General features: G+C 50.6%; 2 protein-coding genes across 2 annotated transcripts in view; both read right to left on the bottom strand.

The window, feature by feature from the left end:
- Positions 1 to 709: 709 nt before the first annotated feature.
- On the bottom strand, positions 710 to 14,876 carry MARCHF2 (membrane associated ring-CH-type finger 2). The gene is made up of 5 exons (XM_028713691.2): positions 14,695 to 14,876; positions 6,549 to 6,777; positions 3,514 to 3,709; positions 1,803 to 2,012; positions 710 to 1,260 (listed from the first exon to the last, which is right to left on the bottom strand). The coding sequence occupies exons 2-5, from the start codon at positions 6,722 to 6,724 to the stop codon at positions 1,102 to 1,104; spliced, it is 741 nt and encodes a 246-aa protein (XP_028569524.2). The 5' UTR covers positions 6,725 to 6,777; positions 14,695 to 14,876; the 3' UTR covers positions 710 to 1,101.
- A 2,238-nt stretch (positions 14,877 to 17,114) lies between these two features.
- Positions 17,115 to 24,426, bottom strand: part of RAB11B (RAB11B, member RAS oncogene family) — a 22,699-nt gene continuing 15,387 nt past the window's right edge. The window contains exon 5 of the mRNA XM_028713308.2: positions 17,115 to 22,187. Coding sequence (XP_028569141.1) covers positions 22,042 to 22,187 — 146 coding nt within the window. The 3' untranslated portion in view covers positions 17,115 to 22,041. The remainder of the gene's footprint in view (positions 22,188 to 24,426) is intronic.

The following is a 24,426-nucleotide window of genomic DNA, read 5'->3' as shown; positions in this document are numbered from 1 at the left end:
TCAAACGCACAGAATCCTCTGGCCGGGGAAGAGAAACATCACTGACAAAGAAACAAGAGGGAGGGGGGGGGACGAGGGAGGGGGCTCGGCGCTCCCCCACTCAAAAAATCTATGTAGTGCAAAAACAGGAAAGGGGGCTTGGAGAGACCCCGAGGAAAGAAGGGCGCAAAAGGGGAAGAAACTTCCCTCCCACCCTCCGGTTCTTCGGAAGAGCACCAATTCATTCCCAAATGAAGCAGATCTGCACATTGCTTTTCCCCCGCTTCTTTACGTAACAGCTTAGAAAGTCATTGCAAGTTCTTGAAAATACACCCGGTGTGTTTCGCGGTGTGGATATTTATTGCAGAGGTGCCCTCGCCTTCCTCAGACATTTCCCAGCTGCTACCCACAGGGACAGCAGGTATTAAACCGCTGGGGGTTAAGGACTCATCGATTCTTGAGCCTTCCCCGAAATGCGACAGCGGTTGCCACGTAGGAGAAGTCGGGCGGCGGCGAGAAACCTCCGCAGCAAATGCTCCACCGGGCGAAACCGACAAAGCGCAACGGCCTTGAGGTGAGCGGGAGGGGGTGGTGGTGGGGCGTCGAAGCAGCAGCAACGGCAGGTGGCCTCTCCGCATCTCTTGCGGGGACGTCTGTCGGGACGACATAAAAAAAGGGGCCTGGACACAAACAGCAACAGCAGCAACAGCGACAACACCAGGCGTGGAAATTAAGAAGAGTGACAAAATTATAATAATAATAACAACAATAATTATGGTAATATAATATAGATATATGGATATAGGGAGAGGCTCTCTTTCTCCTTTGCTAGGTTTCGTCTCGAAGACGGAGCCTGGCCGGCGGGCGCTCAGGGCCCACCGCCAGCCAGGCTCATTGCACACACCCCTGGGGGGCTCGGTTGTCGTTCTGTGTTCTCGCCCCAGCGGAACGGGGCAAGTGGCAAGATTCCCCTTTTGGTCGGGCTGATTGTTTAGGCGAGTCTTTTGCCGCTGTGGGCGGGAGAAAGTGCTATCCCGCTCTCCTCTCTCTCTCTCCCTCCTCCCCGCCCCCCGCCCCGTGCGAGGGGAGGGCCCCCCTCGCCTACGGAGGGCCGCTCCTGGCTCATACGGTCGTCTCGTCGGCCTTCTTCTTCAGGAGCTTGGTGGAGAGCAGCGAGTGCGAGACAGGGTGCGGGTTCCTCGAGTCCGGGATCATCAGGCGGACTTTCTGATTGGTCCTTCGCCACTCGGAGTACAGCTGGCAATGGTAGCGGAATGAAACCTGGCCGGCGGGGTGGGAGGGGGGTCACAAACGGGGTGAGGAAGGAGAGCAAGAATAATCAGGGTTAGGTTTGGAATTGCCCAAGGTAAAGGTAAAGGGACCCCTGCCCATTAGGTCCAGTCGTGGCCGACTCTGGTGTTGCGGCGCTCATCTCGCTTTATTGGCAGAGGGAGCCGGCGTACAGCTTCCAGGTCATGTGGCCAGCATGACAAAGCTGCTTCTGGCGAACCAGAGCAGCGCATGGAAATGCTGTTTACCTTCCCGCCGGAGTGGTACCTATTTATCTACTTGCACTTTGATGTGCTTTCGAAGTACTAGGTGGGCAGGAGCAGGGACCGAGCAACGGGAGTTCACCCCGTCACGGTGATTCGAACCGCCGACCTTCTGATCGGCAAGCCCTAGGCTCTGTGGTTTAACCCCCCAGCGCCACCCGCGTCCCTATCACTGACCCATAACCTGCCCCCAAATAATAGTAAGGAGGAGGAGCAGACTGATTTAGTGTAAGAAGAACCCCAAGAAGCAAAGCGGGCGTGACCACTCACCAGTGTCCAAAGGACATAGATGGTAAAAAGTGCTATGGTCAGGGCAATCAGGCCGATGGCCTCCAGGCGGCTATTGAACTGCAGGTGGTCTTGGGCACCGCGGAGGCAAAGCCAGCCGGAGATGGCAGCCAGCGGGGTGATGAAAAGGAAACACACCATGTCGCAGAACAGCGTCCGTTTCTCGTTGCGTGGGCCGGGGTCCTTCAGCCACTGGAGAGAAGGAAGGAAGAGACGGAGGGGGATTCATTTGTCAGAATGAAGGGGAAAGAATCGCACGTTGAAAATGTTGTCTATGAGAATAAAAGAAAATGATTATAAATTACCGTATTTTTTGCTCTATAAGACTCACTTTTTCCCTTCTAAAAAGTAAGGGGAAATGTGTGTGCGTCTTATGGAACGAATGCAGGCTGCGCAGCTATCCCAGAAGCCAGAACAGCAAGAGGGATTGCTGCTTTCACTGCGCAGCGATCCCTCTTGCTGTTCTGGCTTCTGAGATTCAAAATATTTTTTTCTTGTTTTCCTCCTCCAAAAACTAGGTGTGTCTTATAGTCTGGTGTGTCTTATAGAGCGAAAAATACGGGTAGTTTGGAGATGGCATTTAACGCCAGCCAGATTAGATGAAAACAAGAACGCTGATGGAGCTGAAAGCTCTGTCTCTTGTTTGAGAACTCTCAGAGCCACCTTGTTAGTACCAAATAAGTTTTATCTCCCAGGAGTAAACAAGGTGCCTGAGCCTAAATCGAGAGCAAGCAACTGCCTGCGTTCCTGCTGTCCAGCAACACACTGGAAATGATATTGAAATCAAATAAACAAGGAATATTTGGTGTTATGTTGGAGGGGATGCCGGGAAGCAGGGAATTATGTTCACATGTGGTGGGGGTGTAAATATGTACATGGGGGGGGGGGGCAAAGGGTGCTTAAGGAGGTAACAGAAATCACTGACCGACAGTCCAGAGGTAGCATTATTATCCATTTACGATGGGGTGGAAGGTTCGCAGGCTATGAAAGAGTTGCTCACAAATTTAGAATCATAGAATCATAGAGTTGGAATAGACCACAAGGGCCATCGAGTCCAACCCCCTGCCAAGCAGGAAACACCATCAGAGCACTCCTGACATATGGTTGTCAAGCCTCTGCTTAAAGACCTCCAAAGGAGACTCCACCACACTCCTTGGCAGCAAATTCCACTGTCGAACAGCTCTTACTGTCAGGAGGTTCTTCCTAATGTTTAGGTGGAATCTTCTTTCTTGTAGTTATTTATTTGACAGCTTGTAGTTAATTTATTTGACAGCTTGTAGTTAATTTATTTGACAGCTGCCATATGTGAACTTCCAAGTATGTGTGTCTGCCTATCCTACTGGTGTTTCTCATTAACTACCAGAAAGGGAAGACTGCTCCCACCATGGGCTGAGATAACTCCAGCCGCCCAGCCCCACTCCCTTGCCTCAGAGGACCTTAGAGAGAACCTCTGATGTGTAGAGGGCAGGGAGCACTGCCTGATCTAGTCCGGTTCCACGGGGAGATCATGCCGTTCCTGCTCCTTTTATAACACTCGAGCACAGATTCATTTTGAGAATCTGTTGCGAGGCACCGGCCCGGGACAAAGCAGAATGCAAGTGTTCCAAAGAAACAGATTTGTCGTTCTCTTTCCCACTCAAAAGCTCTAGCCCGGAGATCGCGCCCTGCAGCGAGCGAGGGAGGCGCAACCCACCTCGATCAGGGGCCTGGGCCGCCGCTCCACGACAAACTCGGTGTGGCAGAGTTCGCAGTAGCTCGTGTTGGAGGAGGAAAGCCACTTCTCCAGGCAACTCTTGTGGACGGCCCCCAAGGTGCCCGTGCAATCGCAGGGCGAGAGCAGGCCTTCTCCGCTTCCGCCTTCGTGGCAGATTCGACAGATCGGGCCATCGCTGCGAGGAGAAGGCAAAAGAGAAGGGGGCTTCAGCCACTTTCAGAAGGCCGGGGTGGGGAAAGTGTGTATGGGCAAGCTATCCGGAAGAAAAACTGTATTTCAAGGAGTTAGTGATCTGACATGGTTACCCTTCCTGCCTCTGTTCCCGTTAGGCTCATCCTACTCGTGTGTAGGACTCTGGCAGAGACACATGCCCGACTGGCATGTTCTCTCCCTCCTGGTTGATCGTTTGGGAGCTTCAAAAGCTTTCTTCAGCCCGAACATCACAGGTTAGCGGAGTCTTTAACCTGAAGCGTATGTAACCTGAAGCGAATGTAACCTGAGGTACCACTGTATGTAGGGAGCGTGCTGGGGAAGCAGGCCGCCCCCCCCCCAGGTCAACTTGGACAGATGGGCAGTCCTGCTCACCAATCAATCACCAGAAATCCTCGTGACATCAGATGATTGGCAGACGGGTGCCCCCCGTCCACCAGTTAAAGTTGGCCTGCAGGGCCCGCCAGGCCAAAAACACCCCCCTTCCCTGATTGACAGCCTTGAACAGGCTTGCTTTTTCTCAGCCCTCGCGCGAAGACCGAGGGCACGGACAGGAGCAGGTGGAAAGGACTGCATCTGCCTGCATCTTTCCATCCTGTGAAAACAAATGCATTCCGCTTCGTGGGTTCTACCTGAGAATGTGAGATAAATTCCAGCAGGCAGCAGCCGAAGCATCACAAAGGGCGTCTGGAGAGATTGTGTGCAGGGGGCGAGTGAGTCGGACTAACAGGAAAGGGCCATAGATAAGCCGCCTCCAGCAGAGGAAGAAACACAAGAAGTTGCCTTCTGCAGAGTCAGACCACTGTCTGGCAGTGGCTCCCTGGGGTCCTTTAAAGCCCTATACGGCCTAGGACCTCTCTCTCGCCCTGACCTCGCCACTGTGATCCACACGACGGTCACCTCCAGACTGGATTATTGTAACTCGCTCTACGTGGGGCTGCCCCTGAGACTGACCCATAAACTCCAGCGGGTGCAGAATGCTGCAGCGAGACTCCTTACGGGGTCTTCGCTGCGAGATCACATTCACCCGGTGCTATACCAGCTGCACTGGCTCCCGGTGGAGTACAGGATCAGGTTTAAGGTGCTGGTTTTAACCTTTAAAGCCCTATACGGCCTAGGACCCTCGTACCTACAGGACCGCCTCTCCTGGTATGTCCCACAGAGAAACTTACGGTCTTCAAATAAAAAACATCTTGAAGGTCCCAGGCCACAGGGAGGTTAGGCTGACCTCAACTAGAGCCAGGGCTTTTTCGGCTGTGGATCCAATCCGGTGGAACGCTCTGTCACAAGAGACTAGGGCCCTGCGGGGCTTGACATCTTTCCGCAGGGCCTGCAAGACAGAGCTGTTCCACCAGGCCTTTGGCCAGGGCACAGCCTGACTCCCTCCTTCGGCAATCTTCGCGGAGCTCTGGCCCAATGGTTGCCATTGGTTTGATTTGAATTAATTTTATAATGAATGATTTTAGAGTGTTGTGTTGTGTTGTACTGTTGTACTGTTTTATTGTTGTTAGCCGCCCTGAGCCCGGCTTCGGCTGGGGAGGGCGGGATATAAATTATTATTATTATTATTATTATTATTATTATTATTATTATTATTCTAGACAGGGAGATTCTCCCGACCGTACGTGGAGATGCTGGGAACTCAACCCAAGTGCTTCTGAACGCAACGTCCGAGTTGCATCCTTTCTTTCTCAAACCCCCGTGCTAGAAATTCCCCAGATGCCAGGCAGGTTCTGCCCCTGGCGCGGGTCCAATCGTGACCACGCAGAGATCTCTGAGTGCCAGGCTGGCAGCTGACATCTCCATCTGGCTGACCCCTCCAGCTTACTTAAGCAGGTCAGCAGAAGGGTTTGTTTACTACAGCACTTCGGCTATGGGGTAGCTCTTTAGATTGAGTAGGTAAATAGGTATGGGGAAAAGCAAAATGTCCCTTAGAGAAGGATCTGAAACATTTCCCTTAAAGCTTCATTTTGTTTTATTCTGCACTGTTTTACTTGCTATTTTAAACTGCTTTGAGACTATTTCTTTAAAATACAAAACAGTATAGGTAAAGGGTAAAGGGACCCCCGACCATTAGGTCCATTCGCAGACGACTCTGGGGTTGCAGCGCTCATCTAGATTTATTGGCCGAAGGAGCCAGCATAAAGCTGGTCATGTGGCCAGCAGGACTAAGCCGCTTCTGGCGAACCAGAGCAGCACACGGAAACGCCGTTTACCTTCCTGCCGGAGTGGTACCTATTTATCTACTTGCACTTTGATGTGCTTTTAAACTGCTAGGTTGGCAGGAGCTGGGACTGAGCAACAGGAGCTCACTCCGTCGCGGGGATTCGAACCTCTGACCTTCTGATCTGCAAGCCCTAGGCTCTGTGGTTTAACCCACAGCGCCACCCACGTCCCTTACAAAGCGGTATAGAAGTGAAATTAATTCTTCTTCTTCTTCACTGGGGGGAAAATGGTACCTAGACATTTCATTGTGGCAACCGCGACCTAGGTTTAAGGTGCCATTTGGCGATTAACTAATATATCTGAGTTTCTAACACTGCTCAAACTATGTAGGATTCCAGTCCTCTGAATAAAAGGCTGTTTTAAGTGGGTAACAGGAGGAGGCACAGACTTGTGTATCATTATGTTTTTGCAGGTGTCCTCCCAACTCTGACCCTCCCAACCATCGCTAAAAAGCTTTCTGCTTCTTTGACTCTAAACTGAACTTGGCCCTTCAGGGTCAAAGGACGCCCCTCTTGCCGGCTACCTAGGCTCACACCCCCGAAGCAATCCGGCGCAAGCCTGGGGCGCCTCGGCCTCACCTCTGCGTCCCCAGGGCTTTGATGACAGTCGAGAGCAGCCGTCCGTCCTTGGCCGTGACTTGGGTGACGTACTGAGGACGCCCAAAGTCGGAATCTTCCACCGACTTGGACAATGCGGCGCTGCCCGGACAGTCACACAGCGAGCCCGGGAGGTGGCAGCAGTCGCCTGTTGTCATGGCAACCGAGGATGCGATGGCATCAGCAGCCGGAGAGCAGAATCATGGTAGGCCTGAGGAAGAGACAGAAAGCGCTGGTCAAAGTCGGGCCCGATACAACTTGTGGCTTGTCGCTTTGCTGCCCAGTTGGCAATTTTCTGTTTTACAATCAAAAGTACCCAATTTTACATCCTTAAGATATCGGTGACTTCCCTTCTTCTCTTTCCATGGTTCATTTTACATATCATAAATCCCTGCATATTTTACAAAAACTAAACCGTTCAGTATTCAATTATTACATCCATCAAAGCTTATTTACACTGTTGAATTTATCTGAATGCTGCCAGCGTTTTCAGCTGTATATATATATATTTCCCATATATTCAATAAACATTTCCCAGTCTTCTCTAAATGTATGTTCTTCTTGTTCTCTTACTCTATATGTTAAGTCTGCAAGCTGCACATACAGTGGTGCCCCGCAAGACGAATGCCTCGCAAGACGAAAAACTCGCTAGACGAAAGGGTTTTCCGTTTTTTGAGTCGTTCCGCAGGACGAATTTCCCTATGGGCTTGCTTCGCAAGATGAAACGTCTTGCGAGTTTGTTTCCTTTTTCTTAAAGCTGCTAAGCCGTTAATAGCCCCTAAGCCACTAAGCCGCTAATAGCTGCTAAGCCACTAAGCCGCTAATAGCCGTGCTTCGCAAGACGAAAAAACCGCAAGACGAAGAGACTCGCGGAACGGATTAATTTCATCTTGCAAGGCACCACTGTATTCTGTCAACTTAAGTTGCCATTCTTCTTTGAATGGGACCTCACTCATTTTCCATTTTGGGGCTAACGAAACACGGGCCACAGTAGTAGCATACATTTTTTGACCCCTGAGAATTTCAGTCTGAAATATGCCCAACAGAAGAGACTGGGTTTTTTTGGGGGGGGAGTACTTTAAAACATTTTTTCTCAATTCATTATGGATCATTTCCCAGTACTCTCTTACCCTTTTATGAAAGAACATTCCCTCAACTTCTTTGCATCTCCAGCACTAATCTGATTCAGTCTTATACACATCAGCAAGCCTACTCAGAGTTAAATACCATCTGTGAATCATCCCTGCTGCGATTACTTACAACTGAGTGTAAAATCGCAGCGTTAAAGGTCAAGAGCAGGCATAGGCAAACTCGGCCCTCCAGATGTTTTGGGACTACAACTCCCATCATCCCTAGCTAACAGGCCCATTGGTCAGGGATGATGGGAATTGTAGTCTCAAAACATCTGGAGGGCCGAGTTTGCCTATGCCTGGTGAAGAGACTATATGGCATCAATGCTCCTTTTAAGACTTTCTGGCTCAGATGGGTCTTGATTGACAGGTAACATGGTCCATCTAATCACAATGCAGTCAGGTCAGTGGGAGGACGCCGGGGGGCCAGAGGCTGAGACGCTCTGTGGATGGGCCATCCAGGTGAAAAAATGAGACTTTCTTCAGCTTCCGTGTCTCATTCATCAAGGCAAAATAGAGAAAAAGAGACACTGGCAATCTTAAAATGACAAATGACCATAAGTGAGGCCTGTATACACTATCAAAAAGAATCATAGAGCTGAAAGGGAGGATAACAGTGGTACCTTGGTTTTCGAACAGAATGCGTCCCGGGAGTCTGTTCGACTCCCGGAACCGTTCGAAAACCAAAGCGCAGCTTCCGATTGGCAGCAGGAGAACACTCACTTCTGGATTTCAATCGTTCGGGAGCCAATTTGTTCGGGAGCCAATGCACTCGGCTTCCAAGGTACGACTATACAAGCATATGCAGAGCTCGGTCCTTTTTTAGGGATTGAACCTGCAACTGTGGCGTTCTCATTGGATTGAGGTTGAATCCTGACAAGACAGAAGTACTGTTTTTAGGGGACAGGGGGCGGGCTGGTGTGGAGGACTCCCTGGTCCTGAATGGGGTAACTGTGCCCCTGAAGGACCTGGTGCGCAGCCTGGGAGTCATTTTGGACTCACAGCTGTCCATTGAGGTGCAGGTCAGTTCTGTGTCCAGGGTAGCTGTCTACCAGCTCCATCTGGTACGCAGGCTGAGACCCTCCCTGCCCACAGACTGTCTCGCCAGAGTGGTGCATGCTCTGGTTATCTCCCGCTTGGACTACTGCAATGCGCTCTACGTGGGGCTACCTTTGAAGGTGACCCAGAAACTACAACTAATCCAGAACGCGGCAGCTAGACTGGTGACTGGGAGTGGCCGCAGAGACCACATAACACCGGTCTTGAAAGACCTTCATTGGCTCCCAGTACGTTTCCGAGCACAATTTAAAGTGTTGGCGCTGACCTTTAAAGCCCTAAACGGCCTCGGTCCAGTATATCTGAAGGAGCGTCTCCACCCCCATCGTTCTGCCCGGACACTGAGGTCCAGCTCTGAGGGCCTTCTGGCGGTTCCCTCACTGCGAGAAGCCAAGTTACAAGGAACCAGGCAGAGGGCCTTCTCGGTGGTGGCGCCTTCCCTGTGGAACGCCCTCCCACCAGATGTCAAAGAGAACAACAACTACCAGACTTTTAGAAGACATCTGAAGGCAGCCCTGTTTAGGGAAGCTTTTAATGTTTGATGGATTATAGTATTTTAATATTTTTTTGGAAGCCACCCAGAGTGGCTGGGGAAGCCCAGCCAGATGGGCGGGGTATAAATTATAAATTATTATTATTATTATTATTATTATTATTATTATTATTAAGACACTGGCAATCTCAAAATGACAGGATAACAGTGGTACCTTGGTTTTCGAACAGAATGCGTCCCGGGAGTCCGTTCGGCTCCTGGAACCGTTCGGAAACCAAAGCGCGGCTTCCGATTGGCAGCAGGAGAACACTCCCTTCCGGGTTTCGATCGTTCGGGAGCCAATGCATTTGGCTTCCAAGGTACGACTATACAAGAGAGCTCTGTCCTTTTTAGGGATTGAACCTGCAACCTTGAAGCTATCGGCATCATGCTCTAACGTCTAAACAACTGAGCTATGCAAGCATGTCTAGGAAAATCACACACATCCTGTTCTGCATTTGTGCTGGCCCTAGATTCTCACAAACATGACGTATTAGCAACAACACGGTTTCGAAGAAGGTGAAGGAATGCAATGTGTGTGTGGCGCAGGGGAGGAGACGGAAACATACTCGGCGGACTTTGTATTTATGTCTTAGTTAATTACAGAACAAAAAGGCGGGGGAACGTCTCCCAAGAGGATCCCCATTGTTCAAGAAATGCGTGCGTCCTGCATGGGTCAGCAAATGTCCAGGAAGGAAGGACTGTTCCTGGAAAAATGAGCTGCCTTTGTGGTCTTCATCATTCTGAAAAGCAGTCGCTTGGATAATAAAACAGGGAACAGCTCCTCCCTTTTCATGTGGTCGATTTCTAAGCACCCGACCCAAGGAAGGCAACATCCCTTAAAACTTAGCCAGCGTGAAACTGGTCCCACAACCAGCTGACCGCAAACTCTTCTCAGGAGTGAGGGAGAATAACTTTGCCTATGCATTCTCAAAATGCACACCTCAAAATCTTCTTTTCCTCTTAAGATGTGTGTTGCACAGCCCCAAGGGAAAAGCAACAAAGAATATTGTGGCACCTTAAAGACTTTACCAGTTTATTGTGCCATGGACTTCTGTAGACCGCAGGCTACTTCAGCAAGGGTTATCCTAAAGTAGCAGGTATTGGGGGGGGGGGATGGAAATGTGAATTGTGTAGCATATCAAAGGAGCTGGTTGCACAGCAAGGGAGTAAAGGGTTAACTCCCACCCTACACTTCTGCCTGCTCCAATCCAGTTAGTTATCAGCACCCGCTTTCCATTGGGTCCTATTCATATTTTTTTAAAAAAAAAACAACATACATTTTAAGACTACTTGGGTCTGTAAACATAATTAAGCTTTCCCACAAATTCCACTGAGCTTCATGACGGGAGTGGGGATTCGAACCCCGATCTCCCAGGCCCTCGTCCGTCACTCTAACCATTACGCCACACTGGCTCTTTAGAGTCCTTCCGCTATGGGACAAGCTCTATAAATTAATCAATAGGTAAAAAAAATATGGAGAAAGCGAAATGTCACTTAGAAAAGAATCTGAAATATTTTCCCGGAAGCTTGGATTCATTTCATTCTGGGTTGTTTTATTTGATGCGCTAATGGGCTGTAAACAGCTTTGAGATATCCCCGTGCCCCCCTCTTTAAAATACAACGTGGTATAGACTAGAAATTAATAATAATAACCGCCACAACACACCCCATTTTGGGGGAAATGGCCCCTAATTGTGGCAACTGTAGGTTTAAGGTGCCGTTCGGCGATTAGCTTATATATCTGAGTTCCTAATGCTTCTGCCATCTTCAAGTCACCCGGACATCTGCAATCCGCCTTTCTACCCTCCCTCGGTCTTTGCTTCTCAGCCTGCACTGGAGAAATCCCAGGTTCCTGGCTACTCCTGGAACCACGGCAAAGGCCGTTGCTCGGTCCACCTGCTCCTGCCAACCTAGCAGTTCAAAAGCACGTTAGAGTGCAAGTAGATAAATAGGTACCACTCCGGCGGGAAGGTAAACGGCATTTCCGTGCACTGCTTTGGTTCACCAGAAGCGGCTTAGTCCTGCTGGCCACATACCCGGAAGCTGTAAGCCGGCTCCCTCGGCCAATAAAGTGAGATGAGTGCCGCAACCCCAGAGTCAGTCACGACTGGACCTAATGGTCAGGGGCCCCTTTACCTTTATCACTTCCTCTATGGAACTGACAGTGTCGCCCATGGTTCTTCCCCAACCCTGGGAGGCAGGTCTGAGAGACAGCAGCTGCCCCAAAGTCGACCAGTGAACTAACTGAGAATTTGAACTAGACTGAGATCTCCCAATCTCAATCTAGACTAGGGCACTAACTAGTACACCACACCGGTACTACACAATTTTCTCACAGCTATTGGGAGAGTTCGTAGATCAGAGAGTTGGAAGGGACCGTGTCGGTCATCTAGTCCAACCCCCTCCAATGCAGGAATATGCACTTCTGGGCAGACTTAACAAGCCTTCATTGAATAAAGGTTTAAATAAAATAATAATAAAGCCACACACACAATGACATAAGCCATCCTAATACTCTGTATGAATGCACACAGATAAGTATATCATGTTAGAAAGGCAGCCTCTGCACTTTAAATATCCTAAATCAGGTTTTAGAAAAAAGAGCAAAACCAGTGCTAAAGAACGTTCGACACAAGCTTCCCTCTGCTGGATTCAGTAGCCACAATTCAGTACCCTCCACAACTATATATACATATATACAGTGGTACCTCGGGTTAAGTACTTCATTCGTTCCAGAGGTCCGTACTTAACCTGAAACTGTTCTTAACCTGAAGCACCACTTTAGCTAATGGAGCCTCCTGCTGCCACCGCGCTGCCGGAGCACGATTTCTGTTCTCGTCCTGAAGCAAAGTTCTTAACCTGAGGTAATATTTCTGGGTTAGCGGAGTCTGTAACCTGAAGCGTATGTAATCCGAGGTACAACTGTGTGTGTGTGTGTGTGTGTGTGTGTGTGTGTGTATATATATATATATATATATATATATATATATATATATAAAATGTCAACGTCAACAACATTTGGCCCACAACCACAAGCAATCTCTGGGCTCCCAGATGGTTACCAAAGATGGACCAATAGCCTAACTCACTCTAAGGCAGTTTCCAGTGTTCCTAAGCAGTGCACACAAAGTTTGGGGGTCATTCCCACCCTAAAAACAGCCCCAAAGGCACAAGGGCAGTCTTGTATCTATTTACTCTATATCCTGCCATTCCTCCCAAAGGAGTCCAAGGTGGTTTCTGGTTCCACTGGCTGAGACCAAGATGAAGATCAGTGAGGCTGCAGCAGTGTTTGAAATTAGCCAGGCGCCAGGCGCAATTTTGCACCCAACTGTAGCTACTTGCAACCAAGTGAAGATGCCTGGGCACCAGGATGGAGCCTGACACCATCTAAAGGCGCATGCCTGGGGATCCTTGGATCTAGACTGTTTCCACACACTCATGCCCCATCCTGGAGAATTCTATCCGTTCTATCTTACCTGCACAATCATAATGGATTTCAGGAACCAAAATGCTTTTTCTTAGCAGCCTGAGAAGGACCAGTGAACAACGTCATAGCTAACTGTTGTCGCCTGTCTTCACTTACCCCATCCCACTGCCCTGCTCACAGTTTCTTAAGTTATTCTTAAGTTATGAATGGTCCATGCCCCTACTATTAAGAAAAAGAGGTCAGGATAGGCCAATATATACCGTATTTTTTTCTCTGTAAGACTCACTTTTTCCCTCCTAAAAAGTAAGGGGAAATGTGTGTGCGTCTTATGGAGCGAATGCAGGCTGCGCAGCTATCCCAGAAGCCAGAACAGCAAGAGGGATTGTTGCTTTCACTGCACAGCGATCCCTCTTGCTGTTCTGGCTTCTGAGATTCAGAGTATTTTTTTCTTGTTTTCCTCCTCCAAAAACTAAGTGCGTCTTGTGGTCTGGTGCGTCTTATAGAGCGAAAAATACGGTATGTGGACTGTCCCTAGATCAAGTGACTTTTCTTCTATACCTAGCTGAAGGTTGTCATCTGAACTAGCCAGATGTTTAACTGATATTCAGTCACAGTCAGTCCAGAATTTGAAAAAGACCTAAGAGCTGTCTTGTCAAAAAAATGACAAGTATATATTCTGTTTTGGTAACTGTAACCTTGGTTTAAGGAGCCATTTGGCACCTAGCTTATACACCAGAGTTTCTAACACAGCTCAGGAGTCCCAGCCATCTTCTTCCTTGGCTAAAGCACCCCCCTCGCCCCCCCTTCTACTTCCCACAATGTTAAAGTAATGCAGAGCATTCACTGCCACAAGAGGTACAGGGGGCTTTGGTCTTCGAGGTGTTGCTGAACTGCAGCTGCCATCACACCCACCAACCTTGCCCGTTGGCTATGCTTACCAGGGCTGACGGAAGATGCCGTTCACCAACATCTGGGGGTACAGGACATAGAATTTTCCATTGAATTACGGGGCAGTCCAGTGGGACGCGGGTGGCGCTGTGGGTTAAACCACAGAGCCTAGGACTTGCCGACCAGAAGGTCGGCGGTTCGAATCCCCGCAATGACGGGGTGAGCTCCCGTTGCTCGGTCCCTGCTCCTGCCAACCTAGAAGTTTGAAAGCACACCAGTGCAAGTAGATAAATAGGTACCGCTCCGGTGGGAAGGTAAATGGCATTTCCGTGCGCTGCTCTGGTTCACCAGAAGCGGCGTAGTCATGCTGGCCACATGACCCGGAAGCTGTACGCCGGCTCCCTCTGCCAATAAAGCAAGATGAGCACCGCAACCCCAGAGTCGGCCACAACCGGACCTAATGGTCAGGGGTCCCTTTACCAGTGCTCACACACCAACTGTTGAATTGCCTGGACCTTTCCTGTTATGGGTGACGAGTTCACTGGTTGGTCTTCCCCGCCCCCCCCCCCCTTTTTGAAGATGCAGGGACCTCCTTTCGGATGGTAAGATCCTTTCAACAGTGGGAGGGTCTCCCCGGGGGTGTGGTGGCCTCTCCCTCCTTTTCCCAGCAGAGGAAATCCCTGTCAGGGATGCCTTTAGCTGAGATCCCTTCATGGCGGGGGGGGGGGGTGGACTAGATCAGTGTCCCCAAGCTTGGGCCTCCAGCTGTCTTTGGACTACAATTCCCATCATCCTTGACCACTGGTCTTGCTAGCGAGGGATGATGGGAGTTGTAGTCCAAAAACAGCTGGAGGCCCAAGGTTGGGGAAGACTGGACTGGACGACCATGGGGTCCCTTCCCATGGAGCCTCCATATCCAGAGGCAGTGTACCTGCAGCCTTCCCCCTGGGGTGGGGATTTGGAGCAGGGTTCTGGGTTAGGCCGGCCAATTCTGAGGCGGGGGGCGGGGAGGCAAAGCCCCTCCATAGACCCCCCTCCTGCCCCCTTCCTGGAGCGCCTGTCACTCAACCCCAAGCCCCGCCCCCTCCTTACCTGCGCCCCGCCCCTTCCGCCAGAACCCCGCCCTTCCGCCGGCCCGTTCCTTTAGCGCCTTCCCCTCAGGGCCGAGGCTCCGGCCGCCCCATCTCCCCAGGCTGGCGGGTGCTGGGGAAGAAGCAGCGCGGGAGGAGGAGGAGGAGGAGGCGGCCGCCTCCGCCTGCCTCTGTCAGCGGCGTCCGCACCTGACTGGAAGCGCCCGGCACGCCCCCCGTCCCCCTCCGCTCAGCCAATCAGCGGCGACGGCTTCGGGAAGCAGCCAATGGCGCGGCCTCGAGCCAAGCGGGGCCCGCCCCCTTCGAGGGAGCCGCTGGCGCACGCGCAGTCGGGCGGCGCAGCGCGAGGCGTAACGGTCACGGCCCGGGCGGCCAATCAATTCGCTGCTGCTGTCCGGGGTTGGCGGGGGAAGAAGAGGGAGGGAAGGGGCGGGGCCTCTTGCGACGCCCAGCCACGCCTCCTGGTTGGATCTGCGCCAATCCAAAGGGGAAAGGCGAGAGATTCGCAGACGTTGATTTCAGGTTCCCATTCGAACAAGGATGCGGTTCCCTCTTTAGGTGGACAAATACAGAGGGTGATAAATACCATCAACATTCGTTTTTTTCTTTCTTTCCGGATAATAATGATAACAATAATAATAATTTATACCCCGCCCATCTGGCTGAGTTTCCCCAGCCACTCTGGGCGGCTCCCAATCAAGTGTTAAAAACAATACAGCGTTAAATATTTAAAACTTCCCTAAACAGGGCTGCCTTCAGATGTCTTTTAAAAAGAAGATAGCTGCTTATTTCCTTCACATCTGAAGGGAGGGCATTCCACAGGGCAGGTGCCACTACCAAGAAGGCCCTCTGTCTGGCTTTTAATGACGAATAAAGTTCCTTTAAATAGCACTTTAAAAAAATAAAAACAACAACTCCAAAAGCAAACATTAAGTGAAACTGAGCCTACCCAACTGAGTGGGCATTAAAATAATAATAATAATAATGCAAAAAGGACGTAAAGGTAAAGGGACCCCTGACCGTTAGGTCCAGTCGTGACCGACTCTGGGGTTGCGGCGCTCATCTCGCTTTATTGGCCAAGGGAGCCGACGTACAGCTTCCAGGTCATGTGGCCAGCAGGACTAAGCCGCTTCTGGCGAACCAGAGCAGTGCATGGAAATGTCATTAGCCTTCCCTCCAGAGCAGTACCTATTTATCTACTTGCACTTTGACGTGCGTTCAAACTGCTAGGTGGGCAGGAGCAGGGACCGAGCAACGGGAGCTCACCCCGTCATTGCGGGGATTCGAACCGCCGACCTTCTGATCGGCAAGTCCTAAGCTCCGTGGGTTAACCCACAGCGCCACCCAAACAAGCAGGGTACAAATGCTCAAAATCAGGGTTCCCCAAACTTGGGTCTCCAGCTATTTTTTTACTACACTGCTCTGAATAGATAGCAGATAAGCAAGTCTTCCTGCTTCCAGCTGAAGTCAGCCGATTGCCACATCCCCTTCCACTCCACAGAACAAATTATTATGTGCTGTTTTTTAATTGATGGGGTTTTTAAATATGCCCAATAAACGTGTAACCAGAATGTCAGGCTTTTGAGGGAGAGAGAGCCGACCTAAACCATGGAGGTGGCGATCCATCATGGACTCAGTGCTAAATGGATGTGTCAATAGAGGGAGGGAGGTCTGTGGTCCCATTTCCTGTCGGGAGCTAGCTGGACACTGAGGAGTGGACAGAAACAGGGTTGGGTGGATGGCGGCCAGCAGACTGAGATTGAATCCTGACAAGACAGAAGTACTATTTTGGGGGGACAGGAGGCGGGCAGGTGTGGGGGACTCCCTGGTCCTGAATGGTGTGACTGTGCCCCTGAAGGACCAGGTGCGCAGCCTGGGAGTCATTTTGGACTCACAGCTGTCCATGGAGGCGCAGGTCAATCCTGTGTCCAGGGCAGCTGTTTACCAGCTCCATCTGGTATGTAGGCTGAGATCCTATCTGCCTGTGGACTGTCTCGCCAGAGTGGTGCAAGCTCTGGTTATCTCCCGCTTGGACTACTGCAATGCGCTCTACGTGGGGCTACCTTTGAAGGTGACCCGGAAACTACAACTAATCCAGAATGCGGCAGCTAGACTGGTGACTGGGAGTGGCCGCCGAGACCACATAACACCGGTCTTGAAAGACCTACATTGGCTCCCAGTACGTTTCCGAGCACAATTCAAAGTGTTGGTGTTGACCTTTAAAGCCCTAAACGGCCTCGGTCCTGTATACCTGAAGGAGCGCCTCCACCCCCATCGTCCAACCCAGACACTGAGGTCCAGCACCGAGGTCCAGCACCGAGATTTGGTCGTTTAGCCGCCAACCCCCTTTAGCCATCTGTATGGTTCTTTTTATGGGACAAGTAAAAAATGACTGCAATAATAAGGTGCCCACTCATTCAATTTCTTTGTTATTTCTTTATTGCCCCCTCCGTAATCATGCTTCCAAATAAACATATAGGATCACACTACATTCCACTGTGTTCAATGGGGCTTGAAAGATCCCAGGTACATATACATGGTATTGCAGCCTTTCCTAGATCCTGGGAAATATCCAAATTAGGAGACTTTTAAACATAGCAGAACAGCTGATGCCAGGCTCAGGCTTTCGTGGGGGTTTTTAATGTGATGATGCTTTGCAAAGATTGCTTGGGGAAACAGACTAATTTTAGTAACCATAAGCATGGGTACTTGGTAAAGGGCTCTCTCTAAGTTTGCAGCACAGCGGCAGAGAGGTCGCATTGCACCACGCACTAAAAATCCTGTTGTAAACGCAGCAGGATTCTTTCGCCAGAGACTTGTAACCGGTAACTCTAAGAGAGCCTGTCCACAGAGCTCAGAAAGCTCAGAGAGACGTATCAAAAGCCAGAAAATCAAGGCTATGTTCACAGCAAGGGAATGGGTATGCAAAAAAAGGGACTGTTGTGCAGTTGAGAATCATAAACACAGCATCGTGGCGGGGCGGGGGACAGAGGGAAAAGGTAATGTTATTCCACAAGCGCCAGGTTTTAGAAAATTTGTGCAGATCTCTAGCTTACTTTCCAGCCGAGGTGGGAACAATGCTGACACAGCATTTCCGCTCTTGCCTTTCCTGTTCCTGGGAGCTCAATCTACGAGTACAGTCCAAGACACGCTTACGTTTCACAACTTGCTTGGTAGTCGGTAGGTTACCAGAATTCCATGCAGGCAAGCAAGCAACCTGGAAAGGGCACTAACGTCCTTTCCAGACACTCAAAGACTTATCCAGCTGCCGCTATGGCTTCTCACCAGACTGTATGCTCATACTTTTAAAAGTATCTTCCTTGCCATGAGGTCTAGAATCTTGCTTTTCCCCCCAAAAAAGAAAAGCAAGCAAGGCCAGATTTCCAGGAAGCCGAATTCTGTTCCTTTTAACTCTGCGCCAGGCTCCCGATTCAGTGTTAAAAACAAACAAAACAAATGCATCATTTGGTTTGGCAATCTTTATATATCCACAATACATAATAACCATGCACAAAAAAGAATAAAATGAGTATTTACAAAGGGAATTGCACTTTTTAAACAGAAGAGTCACCAGGAAGCAAATGAAAAGGAACCTCGCCCGTTCCCTCCCTCCCTCCCAAGCCAAGAGTATAGTCCAAAGCCATCTAAAGGGTTGACTTGTGAGAGCAAGTTTCAGAAACCTTTCTAGAATTCTTGCCAGTATCCTGCCGCCTATTCCAAGACTTTTGGTGGTGCCCCTTGTTGTATTCCCTAAGCAAAGGACACTTGCAGTGGCCTCTTTACGGTGCTCCCCACCCCACCCCAAAGAGTATTGCCAGAGAGGTCTTGCTTAGGGCCTACGAGCCCTGGCAGGTATCTCAAAGGGGGTTGGTTTCCTGCTGCCGAGCGCCACTAATAGTTCAATTGGCCCTAGTCCCTCAGAGAAACCATGACATGCTGGAGTGGAAAGGATTGCTCCACACAAGAGAAAAAGGAGCAGGGAGAGGAGGGTGTACAGAGATCCTTTCTCCCACCTCAAGCGAGCTTTGAAAGAAGCACAATAGGGGGGGGGGTGATCCTTCCGCACAGCTTGGCTGCTTAAATGTTTGACTATAGCCTCTAACCTCTATGTGCGGAGGGAGAAGGCCGCTGAATCAGCTTTCATTTCCCTAGGTCTGGAGGCTCCACCACCAAGGATAGCGACAGTGCAGTAGGCTGCAGAGAGTTGGCAGGGAGCGCCCCAAGTGAAGACAGAGAGGTGCATTGAGAAGTGGAGGGCCTCAAAGCCTTCTGCTGATCATGGAAGTGGGACAAGCTGCAACTGAATTGCCATTTTTAAAAATAATTGCGCATGTAGCGCTGGCAAGCAGCCCGGCTTGTTCTCCTTCCACCCTCTTCCCTTCTCTCCCAACACTACGTAATGCAATTCTAGATCCCTAAAAAACGAAGGGGTGCCCGTGGCTTCTATTACAGCAGGTGTGGGAAGGCTTTGGCCATGCAGGTGTTGCTGAGCTGCAACTCGTACGACAAGCCATGCTTGTCAGGGCTGACAAGGAGTCGCAGTTCAGCAACAAGTGGAGGTCAAGCAGTTAGCTTCAGAGCATCCTGGAATCGTTCCTCAACAGCGTGACGCTTTCCGAAAGCCCAGCCGTCAAATGACGTACGTGGGTCAGTTGTGATCTTTTCCCCACCATGGAAAGAAGCAAAACCCAAAGCTGGCTCAAAATTCGGTTTGAACTGGAGCTCAGTGCCTAATAAACGCGAACACTTTAATCCCACAGAGAATGCCTCTCTCTTCCTTCAACAGGAACTCTCAAGAAATCAGACCCACGTTTTGTAGCCTATCTGGGAGAGGCTAAACCGTAACTCTGATTTTTAACCTGGGAAGTCCTCTCAAAAGCCATTGCGGATGCCTGTTCTCTTAAGGCATGGGTGGACTTGAGGTTATTGTACATCTAACCAGAAACGCCAATTTCCCTCATCTGTGACAGTGTAGCTTCCTAAGCTGCACAATATCGCCTGTGTTTGCACCGAGGGCAAATCCCTCACCTCATGGTGGAAACATAGGGAGAAAGTGCTGAGACAATAGCAAGGGCCCCTTTTTTTGCAAGCTGGACGCATCTCATGCAACAGGGGAGGCCTGCCCCAGGAGACATCTCCATAGAGATGACCACGAAAGCTAGAGCAACTCAGATCCACACTAGTTTTATCAAAAGCAAGGGGCCACACAATCCCCTGCCCATGATCAGCATTACTATAATTGACACCTGGGGTGGAAAACCATATAGCCAACAGGCTGGATCCAGCAGTGAACCACCCGGCCTCCTTCCAGAATCCACTCTTGATCATTTTAAGATTCTACATCCACAGAAAATGGAAAGAAGCGTTCAGGGCTCCTGCAAGAATGCCCTCTTCATTTCTCTAGTACATTGCGACTCAGCAGTTACTGGCCACAAATCCCAGGGAGAGACTGTGTCTTTGTCTGAGCTCGGTCATCAGCAAGCCATCAGTTTCATTCCCCCTCACACGGGTGCCAAGGGGTGCTCTAAAGTGGATGAAAGGTTTAAAAGTTCCCCGCTAGACAGAGCTGTTGCCTTTAACTTGGTCAACCAACTGAAAAGCCTTGCTCCGTATGAGAATCTATGCAAGGGGTTAGAGATTGGCTGCTAAAGCGTTTTTAACCGGATTGGGAAAGCCTCAGCAATGGCAGGCAACACCCATCTCCACCTATCGGACCGGGCAGGATCCAGGATATTTCACAATCACTGCTGCAAGACGGCCAATAAGCACAATCTCTCTTCCGCCTGCCGAAGCTATCTGGCGGCCCCACCCTTCAATGCAACATTCGCCCTTGCTTCAGAAACCCCAGAAACCCCAACAGCACAAGAACAGTCGGAAGGTGAGGAAAGCAACAGCCAAAGAGACCTTCTCAAGCTAGCACAGGGGTGGTTTCAAGGAGACAAACGCTTTTCCAGCTAAGTTTGGGTGGCGTTTAGCCCTGCCAGTGGAGTGCAGTCGTTGACAAAAACAGAAACCTTCAAACCTCAAGGGAGCAGGACGAGAGAAGGGAGGCGGGGGCAGCATTTGGGGTGGGGTGGGGGGCTGCAGCGCAAGGAGGTCAGAACTGAAAGCAAGTGAACCACCGAGAGATAAGAAAAAAAGCCCCGCAAGATGCTATGGTTATGCTCAAGTATTACAAAAAGGAGGAGTTATCAAGTATCTGGTTGCCTACAACTAACCATTCAAATAACCTTAACAGTGCGAGCTATGTACATAGCATGAAAAATATTGCTTCACACTCACACCAGGGTGTGTTATTTTTGTGCATGGAGCGGAAGGAGCAGGGGATCAGGAGAAGAGAAAGCTCGGGTGGGGATTGGGAGAGAGAGAAAGAGAGAGAGAGCGCAACATGCAGAGATAGAATCCCGGATACAGTTGAGAAAGAAGGATTCCAGGTACGAGTGAAGATGTGTGATTTCTACAGATCACAAAAAAAGGCTCTAATAAAGCCATTAGGCTGGCACTTCATTGTACATTAGACTGATTAACAGAAAGCCAGAATTAATTCACTATTAGAAGCCACTTCATATAGCCTGCACACAGCCGTGCTGGCAGCTGGGGGGGGGGGGGGAGAGGAATGCAGCGCACAGACATACTTCATTGTTCCCAAACTGAATTGGAAAATATATATATATATATGCATTGAGAAGAAAAGACTTCCCAGGGCAGAAAGCAGTGAAAACTACACAGCCAGGCCAACTCAGCATTAAAACGGGAAGGGGAAGGACAAAGAACAAGCAACGGGGGAAAGGTTATCTTCAACGGACTTACAGCGTGTGCACGCACAAGGGCAAGACCACCGCCACCATTTCCGACAAGCCCAAAGTGAGTGTTTTCTTAGTTTAGAATTTCTCTTGTGCCTGTAGAATGGCCTGAGAGGAAACAAAGAGTAACACTCCTCCTGTGCTCCCCAAGTGCTGCTATTTTTTCTATTAGAACAACAACAACCTCTGCATCCTTCCCGCTCTCACACATGCACACAAAAACCAAACAAAGAGAAGTTTAACAAGTGTCTCGGGGCAATGGACCTCCGGTAGGTGTTCTGTCTCTCTTTCCCACACACAAACCCACCTGTCTGCTAAATGCTTCTATTTAAAACCCCCAAAATAAATCACATTCAAAAGGATTTGGAGGAAAGGGAATGTAAGCCCTAAGAGGAATCCTCTAAGGTGGAAGGGACAGGGGAGGGCAGAGAGAGAGAGAGAGAGAGAGAGTGTCACTGAATGGAGTTGCTGTGAGGAGAAGGTGCACACGAGTTTTCCCTCTGAATCACAGGCCAAGGGAGGGGCAGGTGGCAGCCCCAGGGAGGTCACAGGTTCTGGCAACACTGGAGTTTGTTCGATTTCTGTCCGTCGGTGGTGGGGGGCACGCTGATGTCCACCACGTTGTTGCCGGGAGACTCGTCGTGGGCGGACCGGTCCGCAATCTGCTTCTGCGACACAATGCGGTAGATCTCTGCGAAAAGGAGACCAGAGATGGGGATCAGATACAAGCACACGTTTTCTCCGGGGGGGGGGGGGGAGAAGCCACTCCCCACACCAAAGAGTCCAAAGAAGAGAGCCGTTTGGGTCCGGCATACCGGTCACCCAACACACGAAACCTCAGCTCAGTGACCTGGACTTTTGCCCTGCCAACGCACTGCCGTTCCCAGCTGCTGCGCACTGCAGGGCCGCGGTCCTGTCAAGGTTCCTTGCCATTACCTAAGGAGCAAGAGAATTCCGCAGAACACACCTTGAAAACTTTCTATGGGTTAGTCCATAGAAGAAGAAGAAGAAGAGTTTGGATTTGATATCCCGCCTTTTACTCCCTTTAAGGGACGCGGGTGGCGCTGTGGGTAAAAGCCTCAGAGCCTAGGGCTTGCCAATCGAAAGGTCGGCGGTTCGAATCCCCGCAGCAGGGTGCGCTCCCGTTGTTCGGTCCCAGCGCCTGCCAACCTAGCAGTTCGAAAGCACCCCCGGGTGCAAGTAGATAAATAGGGACCGCTTACTAGTGGGAAGGTAAACGGCGTTTCCGTGTGCGGCTCTGGCTCGCCAGAGCAGCGATGTCACGCTGGCCACGTGACCCGGAAGTGTCTCCAGACAGCGCTGGCCCCTGGCCTCTTGAATGAGATGGGCACACAACCCTAGAGTCTGTCAAGACTGGCCCGTACGGGCAGGGGTACCTTTACCTTTACTTTTACTCCCTTTAAGGAGTCTCAAAGCGGCTCACATTCTCCTTTCCCTTCCTCCCCCACAACAAACACTCTGTGAGGTGAGTGGGGCTGAGAGACTTCAGAGAAGTGTGACTGGCCCAAGGTCACCCAGCAGCTGCATGTGGAGGAGCAGGGAAGCGAACCCGGTTCCCCAGATTACGAGACTACTGCTCTTAACCACTACACCACACTGGCACATCTTGCCCACAGCCCTCTGCACTGAGCAGCCTGAGGAAATGATGGGAGCCAAAGGCATTCAGTCTGTATACTGTGTGCCCTTGCAGAGCGGAAGCCACTTTCCTCCCTTGTTCTTGACTCTGGACCCACACCAAGGAAGCCACCACATGCAACACAGGACACACGTGGTTGTACTTATTATGCATTTTGTTATATCTGTAGTCCACGTTTCTCCCATCATGGAACCCCAGGTGGCATACATGTGGGGTTTTAAGCAGTCAGGGACCAGATCCAGACCCACTTACCTTTGCAATTCTCACATGTTGCAGGGAATGCCCCAAGTATATGCAGCTGGGGGGGGCACGGGTACCCCAGCCCTGCTCCACTTGCAGTAGCAAGACTGGTGGTATTATCATGATCATCATCGTTATTAAATTTTTATACCGTATTTTTCACCCTATAGGACGCACTTTTCCCCCTCCAAAAATGAAGGGGAAATCTGGGTGCGTCCTATGGGGCGAATGCAGGCTTTCGCTGAAGCTTGGAGAGCGAGAGGGGTCGGTGCGCACCGACCCCTCTCGCTCTCCAGGCTTCAGGAAGACATCCGCAGCCTAGGCAGCCCTGCTGGAGGTCCCGCAGGGCTGTCTAGGCTGCGGATAGAAGCCTGCCGCCCGACGGGCGGGGCGCCCTCAAGCAGAGCGCCCCACCCACCGGACAGACATCCGCAGCGTGGGGAGCCCTGCAGGAGTTCCCCGCAGGGCTCCCTACGCTGCGGATAGCAGCCTGCCGCCCGGCGGGCAGGGCGGCCTGAAGCAGAGCGCCCCTCGCGCCGGGCAGACATCGGCCAGCCCCACAAGCTCGGGGGACAGCAGGGAGGCGCAGCGCCACCATCCCGCTGTTCCTCGACCTGGTTCGGTTTCCCCAACCTGCTTTTGGGGGGGAAATAAAGGAAAAAAAATTTTCCTATATTTCCCCCCCAAAAAACTAGGTACGCCCTATGGGACGGAGCGTCCTATGGGACGAAAAATATGGTACTTGCTCTATACCCGCAGGTCTCAGGGCGCTTCACACCATAAAATCGCAATATAAAAAACACCAAATACATGATCAAAATAAAACCAAGAACAACCCAATAACCCCCTCCCTTCCACAACAAATTTTTAAAAGGCATGGGATGTCAATCAAAGGCCGGGTTAAAGGGGATTGTTTTCACCTGGCACCTAAAAGTGTACACTGAAGGTGCCAGGTGGGCCTCCCTGGGGAGAGCATTCCACAAGCGGGGAGCCACTGCAGAAAAGGCCCCGTTCTAGTGTGACCAGCCTCCAG

This window comes from Podarcis muralis, chromosome 18 (genome assembly GCF_964188315.1).
Source record: "Podarcis muralis chromosome 18, rPodMur119.hap1.1, whole genome shotgun sequence".
NCBI lineage: Eukaryota > Metazoa > Chordata > Lepidosauria > Squamata > Lacertidae > Podarcis > Podarcis muralis.
This window is presented reverse-complemented; position numbering and strand designations above follow the sequence as displayed.

Excerpts from the sequence above, each read along its gene's own strand:
- MARCHF2 (XM_028713691.2), bottom strand. The coding sequence starts at position 6,724 with ATGACAACAGGCGACTGCTGCCACCTCCCGGGCTCGCTGTGTGACTGT. Across the intron at positions 3,710-6,548 it reads AAAGCCCTGGGGACGCAGAG|CGATGGCCCGATCTGTCGAA; the intron begins GTGAGGCCGAGG and ends TTCTCCTCGCAG. Across the intron at positions 2,013-3,513 it reads GGCCCAGGCCCCTGATCGAG|TGGCTGAAGGACCCCGGCCC; the intron begins GTGGGTTGCGCC and ends CCTTCTCTCCAG.